Here is an 18,103-nt window from a genome sequence, read left to right as displayed (position 1 = left end):
CCCCAACTGAATTAATCATGCTTCTTCTTTGCCTCTGTGCATGGTAGCTAGCCAGGGCCCAAATCTCAAATTAGTATTAAATCTTCTTTTCTCCAGTAAAACAGAGCTCAGTGTGCCTGAAGACCTCCCATACAAGAAGAAAAACAAATATAAGGTCATGCACTCATCACCCAGGAACCCCAGACACTGGCTCAATAATGTGCTGTATCCTCTCTTGCCAGTCTTCACCCTTCTCCACCCTGCTTTCTGCCATGGAAGCTGACACATCACATGGATCCTTTGTCCCAGTATAAGACTGGAGGGAAAGGAGAGTAAGATCAAGTTTCTCTTGCTCTCCTCCTGCCAACTCTCATTCATTCTTTAAGTTCTCAGTACAATATGACTTTGTTTCTAAAATGGTAGACGGGGTGGATTTGGGGATAGGATGGGGATATCAAAGGCAGGAATATACTAGAAGCAAAAAGACCACTGAAGAGATTTTCATAGTCATACACATTGAGAAGTAATAAAAGTCATTAGGGAAAAACATCCTTTGAGGGCTGGCCTTCATGTTTTTATCTGCCTGTCCCCAACATCTAAGCCTGCTCCTCAGCAATGAGAATATACTCAGCATATATTATTTTTAAAAATCTAAATCTAGGGCGCCTGGGTGGCTCAGTGGGTTAAGCCTCTGCCTTCGGCTCAGGTCATGATCTCAGAGTCCTGGGATCGAGTCCCGCATCGGGCTCTCTGCTCAGCAGGGAGCCTGCTTCCTCCTCCTCTCTCTCTCTCTGCCTGCCTCTCTGCCTACTTGTGATCTCTCTCTCTGTGTTAAATAAATAAATAAAATATTTAAAAAAAATCTAAATCTAAATAAATAAATAAACAAATAAACAGATAAAATAAGAACTGTGAAATAAGCAAATATCCAGAGTCCCAGGTTTACCTTGTATCCATTGTCTTCTTTGCGGTTGTGAGAAGCAGTAATCATCACACCTGCAACTGCTTTGAGCTCCTGGACTGCATATGGCTGAAAAAACAGTAATGCCATAATTCCATTTTGCTTTTCAGCTACTTACACATTTGATATAAGAATAACCTTGATTAAGTAATAGGAGAAGGCATTAAGACATAAACAGCCTATGACTTCAACAATCAACTCCAGATACAATGGCTGGGATATAGCTAAAGCCATCTAACTGTTAGGTCACCAGTAGCCACTTAGATGTTAGACTGAATGGCTTTTTCCTCCTAGTCTAATTTACCTTAGCCCTATAAACTTTTCTTTTCCTTTTTTTTTTAATTTAACAGATATTTAACGAACACTTACTATATGCCAGACTCTGGAAATATGAATTATGAAAGTAATCTTAAAAATGTTAGTGTTGGGAGTTCATTTAGGAATCACCTAATCTAACACATTTTACACACTATAAAATCATAAGGGAGAAGATTCAAGAGTAGAATAACATAGGCCTACTGACTTCCAATTTGAAGATCTTTATATATATTCCATATATATATGACATATACAGGTCAAGTCACCATCTTCTCTCCCAAAGTTAATTTCCAGGTTAGATTTCCCTTTTTCTCTGTAGTAGTTACCATTTGTCAGCCTAGAATATCCCTCCTACCCCTTCTACCATCACTTCTAATTTCTCTTCTCCTGGCCATAGGGAACAAAAGATCCAGGTCTGACCAGAGTAATTTATTCCCCTGATGATATGATTCAGAGACTGGCTCATAACCATCCAAACCTGGTCTGAGTCCTTCCTCAAGATGTTTCTTCTGCAGCTAGTCAAAGAGAATTGCCAAGGAGGACTGCTAAAAATATATTCCCTACATATTAGAGTAAATCTACCTGTAAAGAGAGAGGAAGGCTAACATACCGGAATTGATGGTATTTGGAATTGGCAACCCAATGGCAGAATCCTACAGACATGGTCTAGATTTCTGAACCCTTCCTGTTTTCTGTCATTCATTAGAGCTAATTGTTTAGTGATTCTTTCACTTCTTTGAACGACTCAGTATATTGCCAGTGAATCACTAGAATGGTTTATAGAGACATTATCTATTTCTCAAATATTTGGGAAAACTGGCCCAATAAAATTATCTGGACCTGCCATTTTTAATTTGAGAAGACTAAAAAAAAAAAAAATACCAGTTGAATTTCTTTAATGGTTATAAGTCTCTTCAGGTTTTCTATTTATTAGTTTTGATGTATCAATTATTCTAGGAAATTGGCTAATTTCATCTAAGCCTTCACATTTATTTGCATTATGTTCAGAATACTGTGGTTTTCTTAATCTCTAGTATATATATTATGCTCCCTTTTAATTTGTTGTATCTTTTTTTCTTGAGCATCTTTGCGAAAGTATTGTCCATTTTTATTAGTCTCTTCAGAGAGTCAACTTCTGCTTTTATTTATACCCTGTTTTTAAAATATTTCTATTTAATTGATTTTTACCTCAGACCTTCACTATTTTCTTTCTTTTACTTTATTTAGATTTAATCTGTTTTGACTATAACATACTAAGCTCTTTATTTTTTCATCCTCCCTTTTTCTAATATGTTCATTAAGGCTATGTATTTCCCTTGAAGTAGGGCTTTAGTTATAGTCCATAATTTTTGTTATTTACTATTTTCATTGTGGCTTAGTTTCAAATACAGGTAGTCCTTGCTTTGCACAGTTCCAAAACACATGAGTTTCTGATACCATATTTTAGTTAAATAACACCCAACAATATAGTCAACTACAGCACAATTTCCCAACAATGCATTCAAATTTCAGTTACCATGGTATATTAACTGTGAGAAACCATATTAAGTGCAAACTTGCTAGTTCTTCAGTCCATAAACAATATGTATATAAGAGATCCCTCATGACCAGTGACCAATCACGTCACTCTGTTAAAGTCTGCCAGTGACCTGTGCATCTGTTATCAGCTCTCAACAGACAGCAAAGCATGTAGTTGTGTTGTCTACTTAACTCCATGGGATAGTTTGCAAAAATGGATAACTGAAAGAAGGAACTAGCCAAGAAAGATTAGAGGGTAGAAAAAGAACAAAAAGTGGCAACAATGGAAGGGAAATTTAAATCAAACATAAGTGGAATTACAGAAGAAAATAGCTGGGAATGATGACATTGCTGTCATTCAAGAGACTCTCAATGTGCAACCAGATGAGCTTAGTGTAGGTGAACATATGGATGTAAGTGAGGAATGTGCTTGTGACAAAAAGGATGAAGATGTCCTGGGGGAAGTGATATTGGCAAAAAAAACCCTTCACATTAAAGGAACTCTCAGAGAAAAATCACAACATTGAAAGTACAACAGATACACTATGGGAAACTGACCCAAACTTATAAAGGAATGTGACAGTTCACCGAGAAATAGAAAGGATGCTCACTCCTATTAAGTTATACAATAAGAAGCACACGTTGTTCATACTTTCTTTACCTATCTACCTGTCTAGCCCAACATGTGGCTCAAACCCATAACCCAAAGATCAAGAGTTGCACGTTCTTCCAACTGAGCCAGCTAGATGCCCCTGTCCTCTTCATACTCTTGATAAATTTTTTTTTTACCAAGAAATAAAACACTTTATTCTCAATGTTTTTAATGTTTTAATTACAATGTACTACATAAGTATTAATTTTACTATTTTTTTTCTTTTCCTTACATTTTTAACCAAGAATAGGGTATTCTTAAAATTTGGACAAAAAACTTTAAAGTTTGCAGAACAGCTGTAATTTTCCCTTTGATTATTAAGGATCACTGTGCATGGTTTCAGCTGATAGTTATCTTTACAGTCCTACAATATCACTCAAAGCAAGGACTGACTGCCTGTAGTTTCTAATCTTCATTATTGTATCTTCCTTAACCCAGGAATTATGTTTTAAAAATTCCAAACACATGGGGTTTTATGAGTTTCTTATCTCTGATCTCATTGCATTGAGGTCCAGAACTACGGCTTGATAAGCAGTTCTCTGGTATTTACTGAAATTTCCTTTTTTCCCCTGCTTGATAAAAATGAATATCCTGGACGCCTGGGTGACTCAGTTGGTTGGACGACTGCCTTCAGCTCAGGTCATGATACTGGAGTCCCGGGATCGAGTCCTGGGATCGAGTCCCACATCGGGCTCCTAGCTCCCAGTCTGCTTCTCTCTCTGACCTTCTCCTCGCTCATGCTCTCTCTCACTGTCTCTCTCTCAAATAAATAAATAAAATCTTAAAAAAAAAAAGAATATCCTACCACTACTAAATACAGTGTTTACACACACACACACACACACACTCAGATCAAGCATGCTAATAGTGTGTCCAAATCGCTCCTCAGCTATTTTATTTATTTTATTTTTTTTAAAGATTTTATTTATTTGACAGACAGAGATCACAAGTAGGCAGAGAGGCAGGCAGAAAGAGAGGGGAGAAGCAGGCTCACCGCTGAGCAGAGAGCCTGATGCGGGGCTCGATCCCAGGACCCTGAGATCCTGACCTGAGCCGAAGGCAGAGGCTTAACCCTCTGAGCCACCCAGGCGCCCCTCCTCAGCCATTTTAATCTGCCTGATAAGCCAGTTTCTGGAAGAAGAGTATTAAAATATCAGACCATGACTGTGGACTTGTCATCTTGTTATAGATCAAATTCTTTGGTGGGTCAACACACGCTTGTTCAGTGAAAATAAACTCAGAGCAAAATTTGTTTTCCTTCCTTTTGTCTTTCATATCACTTAATATAGAACTATAAGCATGACAAAGATTTGAATCCCAGTTGAATTAAGAAATCTTTTTAGGGAAAAAAAAAAAGAAATCTTTTTAGGAGCAACAAAGTGTACAATCGATAACATGACACACTTACTACAAAAGGTGTAGGAACATATCTTGAAAAAAGGTACACAGGAACATCTTTGGCTAGTAAGACTGCAGCAGTGAGTTTAGCAAGTCTAAAAACAAAAATAGAGATTTCACTTAGTCCTTAGCTTACCACACATTTTAAAACCCAACCCTCCACAAAATAAATGTTTCATATTGTAATCATTCTGAATATGTAGTAGCCTAATACAAGAAATTCTTACAATCACTGGTTATTTAGGCTTCATGTCCCAACTTAAAAATGTTAAATAAGATTTTTTGAAAAGGAATTTAATAAGAAATAGAACTGATATCTTAATTTCTTTCTTTTTCCTCATTCATCTTTCTTTACCAAGAAATAAAACCCACGAAAGGCAAAAAGAATTGAGGAAAGTGAATTAAGAGAATTCAAGAAACAAAAATAATTAAACCCTGAAAAAAATATTGCTATCTCCTGATTATCTATGTGTGAAAATGCCCTAAAACTAACTAAATGTGAGTACAATGAGAGAATAAAAGTTATACAATCACTCCTACCTGATACTTGTGCCAAAATATTAAAATCATAACATAAACCATTATGTCATTCTAAATACTAACTCTAAATATTTAAAATTTTAATTCTGCCTGTAAGAGCAAAAGGTTATAATAGAAGCTTTAACATGCTCCCATTTCAGCTCTAAAATAAACATCAGCATGTGATCCCATTTCTAGTTGACAGTTTCCTGTTCAGAAATCCTACCACTAATTGTTTTTCAGGTTTTATTCCAGTCCAACTTAATCTCTGAAACAATTCACACTGTACCTCTGGCTGCTGCAGCTGCTAGTTACTTGACCCCGGGTGTCATACCCAACAACAAAGCCTCTCTGCTTGAAGTCTGAGAAACATCTTTCAAGGTATTTGTACATTCCCTGAAGCAGATAAACACAAAAGATTAGTTCCTGACTAATTCCTGCATTTTCCACCATTTAAAATCCATTATTTTTATGTGTTGTGTGCAGTTTATTGGCTCACAGGGAACTGGCTTCCACCTTTATGCTTGTGTTTACCAGTGTGGGAACAATACTGTTCAGTCCTCAAATCTGAGAGGACAAACATTTATTCCCTCAAGTGTCAGACACATTTAATACCACAGAAATATCAATTAAGTAACTATGAAAGCCAATACGATACATAAAACATTAGGGAAAAAAGAAGGGGCAAGAGAGTCAGTATGGTTAAAAAAAAAAATTGTTAGAAGAACCAAAAGAAATTGTTTCTTGCCTTTTGGCTGTAGACAACAAAATTTTGACCATTTTAGGCCCTGCTAAATTTCAAGACTGAAGCCAAACAAAAGATTTGACCTATTCATGACACAAACATTTTAAATCAGCAACATAAACCTTCATTAGAACATTTCTTTCTTTCTTCCTTTCTTCCTTCCTTCCTTTCCTTTCCTCTTCCCCTTCTTTTCTTCCTCTTTCTCTTTTCTTTCTTTTCCTTCTTTCTTTTCTTTTCTTTCTTTCTGTCTTTCCTTTTCTCCTTCCTTCCTCCCTCCCTCTCTCCCTTTCTTTCATTAATTTTAAGTAACCTCTACACCCAACATGGCTCAAACCCCCAACCCCAAGAGCAAGTGTGCATGTTCTATCAACTTAGCCACGCAGGTGCCCCATTAGAACATTTCTTTTTTCCTTTTTTTTTTCATTAGAACATTTCTTAAGATGGCTGATCCCATTTGCAATTCCTTAGTTCTAAAATCTCACAGAAAGAAAATTTCATAAACTAGGAAAATTTGCAGCCGATGGTGACAAAAAAAGAAATGAAAGTATTTAATACTGAAAACATCACAATAAATTAGAACCATTTAAGTGTCCTATGAATGATTTGCTAACTTTAATAAATGCTTTCATCTCTAAAAATAACACTTCATATTTTACAGTCCTTTAAAACCACTTTCACAAATGTTGGCACATTTAATCCTTACAACCCCAAAAAGAAAAAATGAAGATACCTTTCCCATTTTTGTCTGTCCTTCAACATCTTTTCAAAGAAAAGAGCAGACAGAATAAGATTGAAGCTCCACTCAATGACTTGCCCAAGGCCTAAATTCACCTAAATTTACTGAAGGCTATTATATGGCAGGCTCAGCTAAGACAATATGTGGCAGCACCATGAGGCCCCAGTGACTTCTGGACCCCTCTTTCAGATATAATTATTCTTTCCAACCTATTCCTGAAAGACAACCTCAAACACCTCCCTTTCGGCCTTAGTCTATACTTGGTATTTGATTAAGCTCTTCTCTCCAGCTAATCTCTTAAATCAGGCAAAAACCCCAGCTGGCAAAGCATCTTGTGATAGGAGCCCAAACTACCTACCCCTCCAATAATGCCAGCAAGACCCTGCATGAGTGACCCCAAGACAGCGATTGACCTGACCTTTACTGCCCACCTGCATATACGCACTACTTTTGTCCTACACTTTCCTTATATAAACGTAGAAATTTTTTCAGCCCTTTGGAGACAGTCTTTGAGATGTTAAGTCCACTGTCTTCCTGGTGTTGGGCACACTGAAATTCCTTTCTTGTTTCACCACCACTCTGTTTCTCTGCCTTTGGATTTTGTCAGCAGCAAGTGGCTGAACCTGGACTGCTTAGGATCTCCAGAGTCTGTGCTCTTGCACCCCTGCGCTCTGGTTATACTCCCTGTGACTGTGGGTGTGAGTCTGTGGATGTGTGCGTGCACGCATGCTTGCTATAACCCACGCTGGTTAGTTTCACCAATTTATTTATTTCTAAATATGATGCTATCCTCAAATCTCACAGAACTTCCTACTATTCTCTGGTTTAAAAATCACCTTTGCTTCTCCCCATAAACCTAGATTCTGAAAAGGGCTAGGGCTTAAGAATCAGATTCCATTAGGCTTTTCCACTTCACATAATGGAATCTCAAGTCTAGTAACACTTTACATTTCCATAGAAAATGATTTTGAAACACCTCCTCCAATCCTTTTTGTAAAGTCAAGGAATCTTCCTTTATTAAAAGCCTATAAGGAAATAAATTTATTAAAGAGTGAGCTGACACATCTCTAGATGAGGGAAAGAAAGAGACGGGTGCAGAAGTGCCACGTATCCTACCTATTTAGTCATCTTGTCATCTGTTCTTCCCCATCCCCTGCATTAGCCTTTGCCTTTAGAGAATTCCCTCAGAACAATGCTAAGGATGATTTACTGTTGGCGCTATTGATTAGAATTATATCTTTATATCTACTGAGCAATCCTCTAGTCCAGAACTATTTTTAGTATATGCTAAATGCATTTTAGCCTCAAAAGTATACAATTCCTTGAAGCAGTAGGAATGATTCACTAGAAAAAGAAAGTAATCTGTTTCTATGTTGCATAAAAATGGGGAGAAATAAATTGTAGCATATCATAAGCTGTTTTAAGGAACTCTCATGGACTATAAGAAACAAACTGGGCGTTGCCGGGGGAGAGGTGGGCAGAGGGGTAGGGTAATTGCGTGATGGGCATTAAGAAGGGCATGCAATGTGATAAGCACTGGGTGTTCTACGCAACTGATGAATTATTGAACTCTACATCTGAAACTTAGGACGTATTATATGTTGACTAATTGAATTTAAATTTAAAAAACCTCTCATGGATATGGACACTCTTAAAGAACTCTCATGGATATGGAAAACCATGTTAAAGGTAAATATTTTTAACTACATTTTCCAAATACTCTGGTTAATCTTTATCAATGGCCATATGCCAAAATGAGTAATTCTCTTTTTTCTAAGTTTGTTTCTTTCTATCAGTTGGAAATGTCAATATCCATTTCCTGATTTCAAATGCAAATTAACAATGTCAAGAGTTTGAATATGGTCACCAAAAGAACTCAATTAGAAAGTTAGTCTATAACCTGGAAGATAGACAAATGCCTTCTAAAATAAATCTTATGCAAGACCAAAGATCAGGATTTATTCCACATTTTTTACTTAAAAAAGTACCTTCCTAGATATAAAGTTTGTTTTTTGTTTTTAGAAAGGCACAACGTAATTTAGAAAGCCAAAAAATAGTGTGATTAAGAAGTATACGTATAGTACTTTGTAATTCTTACCTGTGTTGACTGTATTACTGTAAGGTCATTAATATAGCAAAATCCTGCCCCCATAGTAGAACGAAGTCCTGCAGTCCCAAAAGTCATTCGGCAACAAAGACGATCCCGGAGCTCCTTGTTCATCCCATTCCGTAACAGATTTTCAATCTGCTCTTTTGTTTTGGGATTCTATAAAAAAAGGTATTAAGACTTAATCAGGATCACAAGCAGGGTTCTAATATGAAGCCCTTCTGAGGAGCCAGGAAGTGTTATGTGTATATCACAAGGTTCTAGACACACTATAGATTCCACGGTGCTAATGATCAATATCAGTATATATAATAAAACAATACCTGGCCCTTTCCAGAGTCCCCCAAGGAGCCAGGCCCTTACTGGAGTCCATTTACATATCTCTAATTATCACAGCATTTTTGGTAATACTATTCAAGAGTTTTTTTAACAAATTGATAAACTTAAGAGCTATGAATCCAAAATAAGCCTCTTAGTAAAAAAACAACATTAATTAGAGTCTCTATTAAGTGTTAAAAGAAATGTGGAAGCTATTGGGTAAAAGCCATCAACAGACACTTACCAACCACTTCCCAAATCTCTGTGATTCAAAGTGACCAGATAAGTGTTCCTGCTCTTTAAAGTCACAGAAAACCACTCAATGTATCTACACTAAAGATGACCATAAGATGGTCTTAGATATTACATGTGGACTTAGATAAGAATGAGAATGAAAATTCAGTCCAAACTTGGCTTGCTGAGCAGAACACACCAACATCTACATTTTAGAATTCTGTGTTTCATTATCACATCTTTTACCTTATTTTCATAAAGCTCAAGGATGCCCCTGACTGAAATAGTACCTCACAAACAATTAACTTAAAATAGAAATGTAACAAAAAACTGGACTAAAATTTGTATGGGATTTTCCAGTATTTTCTTTTTAAGAGTCAGAGTCAGAGATTACGAAAATAAAGTGAACCACAACTTCTCCCTTCCATACTTTGTGTAGTATGGATTTAGTCCATACTAACAACTTAGATCTTCTAAGTCTATAGCCTATACAATAATGAATATTCTAAATGATAAACCAAGGCACCTACAAGGTGCTAAATATGAGAGTATATTTGTACTTGCAAAGAAATAAAGACACATTAATATATATTTAAACAGAAAGGGGGCACCTGGGTGGCTCAGTGGGTTAAAGCCTCTCTGCCTTCAGCTCACGTCATCTCAGGGTCCTGGGATCTAGCCCTGCACTGGGCTCTCTGCTCAGCAGGGAGACTGCTTCCCTTCCTCTCTCTCTGCCTACCTCTCTGCCTACTTGTCATCTCTGTCTGTCAAATGAATAAATAAAATCTTTTTAAAACAAACAAACAAACAAACAGAAAAGTTTTCTGGCTATAGTGGAATTAAAGTAACCAGAGTACATGCCACAAACTAATGGAAATTCTGATTAACTGAAATTGTAATCTGCTAAAAATAGCCTGTAAAATAAAAATAGATTGGGGCGCCTGGATGGCTCAGTGGGTTAAGCCTCTGCCTTTGGCTTAGGTAATGGTCTCAGGGTCCTGGGATTGAGCCCCGCATCGGGCTCTCTACTGGGGGGGTAGCCTGCTTCCCCCCCCTGCCTGCTTCTCTGCCTACTTGTGATCTCTCTCTCTGTCAAATAAATAAAATCTTTAATATATATATAATATATATATAAATATATATATAAATCTTTAATATATATATAATATATATATATGTATGTATCTTACATAAAACCTTAACTCAAGGAATCTCCCTTTTATAAATGGCACACACTAGCAAATACACAGGCTATATAAAAATATGAATAGCTATTTTTTTTTCGAGATTTTATTTATTTGAGAGAGAGAAAGAAAGCATGCCATGTGCATAAGCCAGGGAGGGGCAGAGGACCCTGAGATCAGGACCTGTGCATATGGCAGATGCTTAACCAACTGAGCCATCCTGATGCCCCAAAATAGGAATAGCTATTAAGATAAGAATCTAAGCAATAAGATTACCTGTGCTACTATTTATTATTCTAATGTCTAAGATACCACCAGATTTGACAGAGGTCAAAGAGACTTGAAGAGGGCTAACACTTAAATACAAATGTAAGGGGCACCTGGGTCACTCAGTGGGTTAAGCCTCTGCGTTAGGCTCAGGTCATGATCTCAGGGTCCTGGGATGGAGCCCCACATCAGGCTCTCTGCTCAGCAGGGAGCCTGCTTCCCCCTTTCTCTCTGCCTGCCCCTCTGCCTACTTGTGATCTCTCTTCTGTCAAATAAATAAAATAAAATCTTAAAAAAAGAAAGCATAAGAATGGCAAAAATTAAACACTAAAAACACCTGCATTCTGTAGAGGGTACATGACAGTGTCACATAGTTAGTGACACTGAAATTGGGGTAGTCCTGGGGGACCTGACTGGCTTAGTTAGAAGAGCATATGACTCCTGATCTTGGGATTGAGTTTGAGCCCCACACTGGACACAGAATTACTAAAATTAAATAAATAATTTTAAAAATTGGGGTAGTCCTTTTAGAGTTTGCAGCCACTATCAAAATTTAAACTGCATGTACATTTTGGCCCATAAATTTCTCTGTCCACAGCAATATCTTCACTCAAACAAAAAGATTTATTCATGTAAGAATGTTGATTGCAGCATTTTACTGGTAGTAGTATTATTACCATTGCATTGATAAAGAACTTAAGGTTTAGAGAGGGAGCCTAGTAACTGAGCAAATATTAGAGGTCTAGACAGGATTTGAATTCAGGTTGGTCTGGCTCTAAATCCTATACCACTTCACTATAAACAACAAAACAATTATGTAGAGCAGGCTAATAATGCTTCTAATAATAATAAACTCCAACTAAAAGGTAAAACATTATTCTTTTTAATTACAGCTAAATAAAAATGATCTACCAGACATGAATACTATTAGGTTACTGAGTACTTCCTAATGTTCAACTGCACAGCTACTAGAGTAGGGCCTAAAAATTCTATTCTCTGTTATAAACATCACAACCAGTCCTAACCTAATTCCTGGTTCTGAAAGAGCCTGTAAATTAGAGAAAAAATAAAAATGGATTAAAAATCATGATGCATTAGACATAAATATATTTTTATTGTAAACAGTGCTAGCGATTACGGTGACAGGCATATGAAATCTACTTTAGGTTTCTCCACTATTTCATAGGTAGACAATTTTAAATTAGATACTGATGTCTCAAATGTTTTAAAATATACCTAGGGCGCCTGGGTGGCTCAGTGGGTTAAGCCGCTGCCTTCGGCTCAGGTCATGATCTCAGGGTCCTGGGATTGCGTCCAGCATCGGACTCTCTGCTCAGCAGGGAGCCTGCTTCCCTCTTTCTCTCTCTGCCTGCCTCTCTGTCTGCTTGTAATCTCTGTCTGTCAAATCAACAAATAAAATCTTAAAAAAAAAAAAAAAAAATATATATATATATATATATATATATATATATACCTAAAGGGCTCTCTATGTAGCCATGATTATATTTTCCATTCAGATGAATTTGTATTTTTTTGTTGGTTTTTTTTTTGTATTTTGTTGTTAAAATCTTCAAATGACTATGATTTTTATAAGCTATCATATATGAAGGTTCTAAAGAACTACAAATTATTTTTAAATACTATTTCTACAGAGAAGTCAGATGTATTAAGTGAAAAGCAGAAGCGTGTATAAAGTGCTTTAATCTGTGTAAAAAGAGGTATGTGTATACATATATATCATTTCCAGAAATACTCCATGCAAATGTAAGAGACTAAAAATAGTGATTATCTCTGATGGGGAAACCAGGAGTGAGGTCTGAGGTAAAATTATTTTTGATTGTAATTATTTTATTACAATTTATATTATTTTATTTTATTGCAATTATTTTTACTTGTACAGCCTTGGTACTGTTTGGATATTTTATGATGTCTTACTTATTTTATGGTAAAAACTAGGTAAGTATCTATGATCGCTGAGGGAAAAATACTTGTATGTCTACTTTTTACCTCACAAATTGTTCTTTTTAGAACAGCACCCACAGAGGGCTATTAATAAAACATACATTGGATCTTCCTCAAATACAAATTATTGTTTGCTTAATAAATGTGCTCCCTTATTTATAACGCACTCATTACTTGAGAGTAGGAACAGCCTAATCAGTCAAAAGAGAAAAAAATGATTCAACTGGTGTCAACTGTAGAGAAAGCATCTCAAATTATACTGTAAGTCTGTGGAGAAGTTATATGATGTACATACTTTTTGCTAATGCACTTGTTGATCTACATATAAAATGAAAATTAATTATTTAGAAAGTAAATGCATTCAATCTGAACTAAATTTGCTCTTAGCCAGAATATTTTAGAATCCTAATAATTTCAGTACCCCCAAAAAAGTAATCCTGAAGAAAATCCAAAAAGATTTTAGTGACTGCTAGCATTTTCTATACTTCATCAGGAGTAAAGCTGATTATTGAGTAGGAAATCAGTAAGCTAAAGAATACAGAATTAAAGCCAGGCATTATTTTAAAATTTTACCTGTTTACCCAAAATTTTCCTTTAGGTTCTAATCCTATGGATTGCTGCAACTTTATATAGCTGAAATGAAGAAAAGAAAGTATCTTCTTACATAAAACTCTGTGGAGTTCTGTTTTTTCCATAGCGTAGTCCATAAGGCCCAAATTCAAAGAAAACATGAAAGAACCAATTTCCACACACACACACACAAAAGTGGCAATACACACACACACACACACACACACACACACACACACACACACACAGAAGTACCTCTTCTAACAAACTTCTTACAAACTCTCATAGATGTGAATAAAGCTATATACCAGACCAAAGTCACTCCAACCCTGCCTGCCATGAAATGAAAGTGTTAGTACTCACTTACGAAGAATTTTTTTGGACTCACCCAAGCTTTTCTGAACCTATTCTGTACGTAATTAGAGGGTTTCTGTATTATTTATGTGTAATAAATGTAAATATGTATAAAAGGATGTAAAAGTAATTAATCATCATTATATAAAACAAATCAAGTTTGTCAATGAGGAATTCACCTATAAATCTTAGTTCCTACTTCTTTTATAAACCTAATATTTGTATAATTTTTATACAACTTGAATCTACTCTATTAATATTCTAGTACTAAACCTAACAGCATAAAAATAATTTAAAATGTGACCTTCATTGTTTAGAAGATTAGAACAGATCTAAAAAAACACAATATATATTCACAATCCAAACCTTAATATTGTTATATATATAAAGATGAGGCAATGGACACTGGGGAGGGTATGTGCTTTGGGGAGCACTGTGACTTGTGTAAGATGGATAAATCACAGACCTGTACCCCTGAAACAAGTAATAAAGTAAAAAGAAAGGGTGCCTGGTTGGCTCAGTGGGTTAAAGCCTCTGCCTTCGGCTCAGGTCATGATCCCAGGTCTTGGGATCGAGCCCTGCATCGGGCCCTCTGCTCAGCGGGGAGCCTGCTTCCTCCCTCCCTCTCTGCCTGCCTCTCTGCCTATTTGTGATCTCTGGCTGTCAAATAAATAAATAAAATCTTAAAAAAAAAAAAAAGTAAAAAGAAAAAAAAAGGATGAGTCAATATACAAAATTGACTTTTTAGTGGCTCAAATATAGCTAAAATTGCAAAGCTACAAATAACATTTTAAAATTTTACTGACAGAAGCTGCTGTCTAAACAATAAATACCCATTTTATAAAACTACAGAAAAAAATATTAAAGCTTATTTCTAAACAGAAGTTAAAATAGGAAACTGCAATCTGAAAATCCAAAGGGTAAACACAACTGACATTTACTTCTGAGGGTCAGCCAGTTTGAAGATCCAAATCTAGAGACTTGGAGTAGAACATGTTTTCCCAACCAGCTGCTTCCTTATTGAGTCCAAAATATACTCTTGCTAATCAATAATTTTTTCCCATTTAAAGGTCTTTGTATAATTCTAAATTTTATTTCTCCATCTTTAAAATTTATTTTTCATACAGAAGTATAATTGACATACATTATATTGTTTTAAGTATAAAATAGTGATTTGAAAATTCAATAGATTACACAATGCTCACCATGATAAATGTAGTTATACCATCTGTCACCATATGTTAATACAATACAGTATTATTGACTATATTCCCTGTGCTATACTCCTCATCTCCATGACTTGTTTATTTTATAACTAGAAGTTTGTATTTCTCAATCCCTCTTGCGTATTCTGCATATGCCCCCACCCCCTCCCCTCTGGGGACCACCAGTTTGTTCTCTGTATTTATGAGTCTGTTTTTGGTTTTTGTTTGTTCATTTGTTTTGTGTTTTAGATTACAGATATAAGTAAAATAATTTCTCATTTAAAAAGGTTATAGAAATTAGCATAAATTAAATTGGCTTAAATAAATTCGAATGACTATTCTTGTCATATAAAATGAGTTGTCATTAATAAGAATTGGCTTAATAAAATTTGAGAAATAACCAGTTAATTAATATAAAAATTGTATCCAGGAAATAAAGATTCTAACTACTCAAAAAGCAGAAAATACAATTCCAAATATACTATATTATCATTTAAGTATAATACTAAATATTATGAAGATCAAAATGTTGATTATATTTCAAAACTGAAGGTTACATAGGCATAGTATTTTTTCTTTACTGTTCAATAACATAGTCATATTCAAGTATGTATTAAGCTTTAAACAAAAAATATTTCTCATATAAGGCAATCAAAATAAAGCATTTCAAATGTTTGTTGTTTTTCTTTATGTATTCTGACACATACTTTTCTTGACTAAAACTGCTTCTTAAAAAATAAGGTGTTGGGGCACCTGGGTGGCTCAGTGGGTTAAAGCCTCTGCCTTGGCTCGGGTCATGATCCCAGCGTTCTGGGATCGAGTCCTGCATTGAGCCCCGAATTGGGCTGTCTGCTCAGCCAGGAGTCTGCTTCCCTTCCTCTCTCTCTGCCTGCCTTTTTGCCTACTTGTGATCTCTGTTTGTCAAATAAATAAATAAATAGATAAATAATATTTTTTAAAAAATAAAAAATAAAGTCTTAATTAAAAAAAAAATAGAAAAATCACCTCAGTAGATACAGAGAAAGCATTTGAAAAATTCAACAGCCAATAATTATTTTTAAATTTCTCAGTAAATTTTTAATAGTAATTCCAAGAGGCATCTACCCAAGAGAAATGTTTGAAACATGTTCACACAAAGACCTGTAAATGAATTTTTTTTCTGTAAATGAATTTTAATAATAGATTTATTCTCAACAGTGGAAACCTGCTGTCCATCAACAGGTGAATGAGTAAAAAAAATTGTTGTATATCCATAAAATGGAATAACATTTAGCAATAAAAAGGAATAAACTGCTGAAATAGGCAACAAAATGGATAAATCTCACAAGCATTATGTTAAGTGAAGGAAGCTAGACATGAAAAGTCTACATATTGCATGATTTCTGTAAAGGCAAATTATAGGGACAATAAAGAACTATTACAACTCAACAATAAAAAGACAACCCAATTTAAAAAGGGGCAAAGGAGGGATCCCTGAATGGCTCAGTTGGTTGCGTATCTGACTTCCACTAGGGTCACGAACTTGGGGTCCTGGGATCAAGCCCCTGGAATAAACCCAGAGTCAAGATCTCTCCTCAGTGTGGAGTCTGCTTCTCCTTCTGCCCCTTGGTAGCACCCCTGCTCATGCTCTCTCCTACTCTCAAATAAATATAATCTTTAAAAAAAATTAAAAAACAGGCAAAGGATTCACTAAAGAAGATATATAAATAGACAATTCACTGTAATAAGTATTGATTTGTGCTACAGTATAGATGAACTTTGAAAATATGCTAAGTGAAAGAACGCAGACACAAAAGTCACATACAACAATAGTATACTTCCATTTATATGAAAGGTCCAGAATAGGCAAATTTAGACAGATGAGTGGTTGTCAGGAGCTGGGGTGGGGGAGGAGGAACAGGGAGTGACTACTAATGGGTACGGGGTTTCTTTCTGGGATGATTACAATGTTTGGGAATTAGATAGTGGTAACAATTGCACAACCCCTTGAATATACTAAAACCCACTGAATCATTCATTTTAAAGTGGTAAATTTTATTTCACATTATGTGAATAGTATCTCAGTTAACAAAAACTACAGGACAAAATTAGATCAGTGATTGAAAGGGGTTGGAGCAAGGGGATTCACTACAAAAGGGGCAGGAGGGAACTTTTTGCAGTGATACAAATGCTCTTTGTGATGTTGATTGTTATTCAATTGTATACACTTTTCAAAATTCATTAAATGGAACACTTAAAAGAATGAAACTTACTGTCCATTATGTAAATGCAAGTTATACCTCAATAAGCCTGACTTTAAAAAAAGTATATAGAAAAGCCCTAAAGCTGAGTATGAAGTAGAGGAAATATGCATAAACCCAGAAGCACAGGGTTTTACATTATAAAGTATGAATTAATAACAAACAATATTAGGTGGGTTTTTTCAATTACCTTTATAAAACATTTGAAAAATATAATTTAAAGTTAAAAATACAAAACTTGAAAGATACCTAATTCTCTTCATGAAGCAGAGTTTTTTTTTTTTTTTAAAGACATGCAAATTACAAAAATAAAGTCATGGGTGTGAGATGCACTGTAGTAGCATATCAACTCTCTTTTAAGTTTTTCCTGATAATTATGTAAAAGTTCCTTGATGTTTGGGATATTTAAATCATAATTCTATGTAAGTATGAATCTAATTTTACAGAAACCACAAATGAAACTTACTATCTTTGTAAAATATGACATTTCTAAGATTTTTTATTTATTTGACAGACAGAGATCCCAAGTAGGCAGAGAGGCAGACAGAGAGAGAGGAGGAAGCAGGCTCCCTGCTGAGCAGAGAGCCCAATATGGGGCTCGATCCCAGGACCCTGGGATCATGACCTGAGCCGAAAGCAGAGGCTTTAACCCACTGAGCCACCCAGGCGCCCCGTAAAATATGACATTTCTACCTAGTGAACATCTTAGGTTGTATTTGATGTTATTTTATTGTTGACTTGCATTTTGTTAAGGAACTATACCTTCTGGTACTATTTAGGCAAAAGTTAATAGTATCCACATTTTCAAAGTTATAGGGGCACCTGGGTGGCTCAGT

The 18,103-nt window shown here is 35.5% G+C and overlaps 1 protein-coding gene across 5 annotated transcripts in view; it reads right to left on the bottom strand.

The window, feature by feature from the left end:
- PGM2L1 (phosphoglucomutase 2 like 1) overlaps nt 1-18,103 on the bottom strand; it is a 49,453-nt gene that overhangs the window by 18,262 nt on the left and 13,088 nt on the right. For 4 of the 5 annotated variants that reach the window (XR_009344484.1, XM_059132737.1, XM_059132745.1 and 1 more), the window contains 4 exons: nt 8,925-9,092; nt 5,635-5,741; nt 4,837-4,921; nt 926-1,009 (listed from right to left, as the gene is read on the bottom strand). Coding sequence is in view for 4 of the 5 variants with exons in the window: in XM_059132737.1 (XP_058988720.1) it covers nt 926-1,009; nt 4,837-4,921; nt 5,635-5,741; nt 8,925-9,092 (444 nt within the window). In the remaining variant the exon portion in view is untranslated. The remainder of the gene's footprint in view (nt 1-925; nt 1,010-4,836; nt 4,922-5,634; nt 5,742-8,924; nt 9,093-18,103) is intronic. The other variant, XM_059132767.1, reaches the window with a different exon arrangement.

Source organism: Mustela lutreola, chromosome 1 (genome assembly GCF_030435805.1).
Source record: "Mustela lutreola isolate mMusLut2 chromosome 1, mMusLut2.pri, whole genome shotgun sequence".
Lineage (NCBI taxonomy): Eukaryota > Metazoa > Chordata > Mammalia > Carnivora > Mustelidae > Mustela > Mustela lutreola.
The sequence above is the reverse complement of the archived record's forward strand: the minus strand, read 5'-3'. Positions and strand labels throughout refer to the sequence as shown.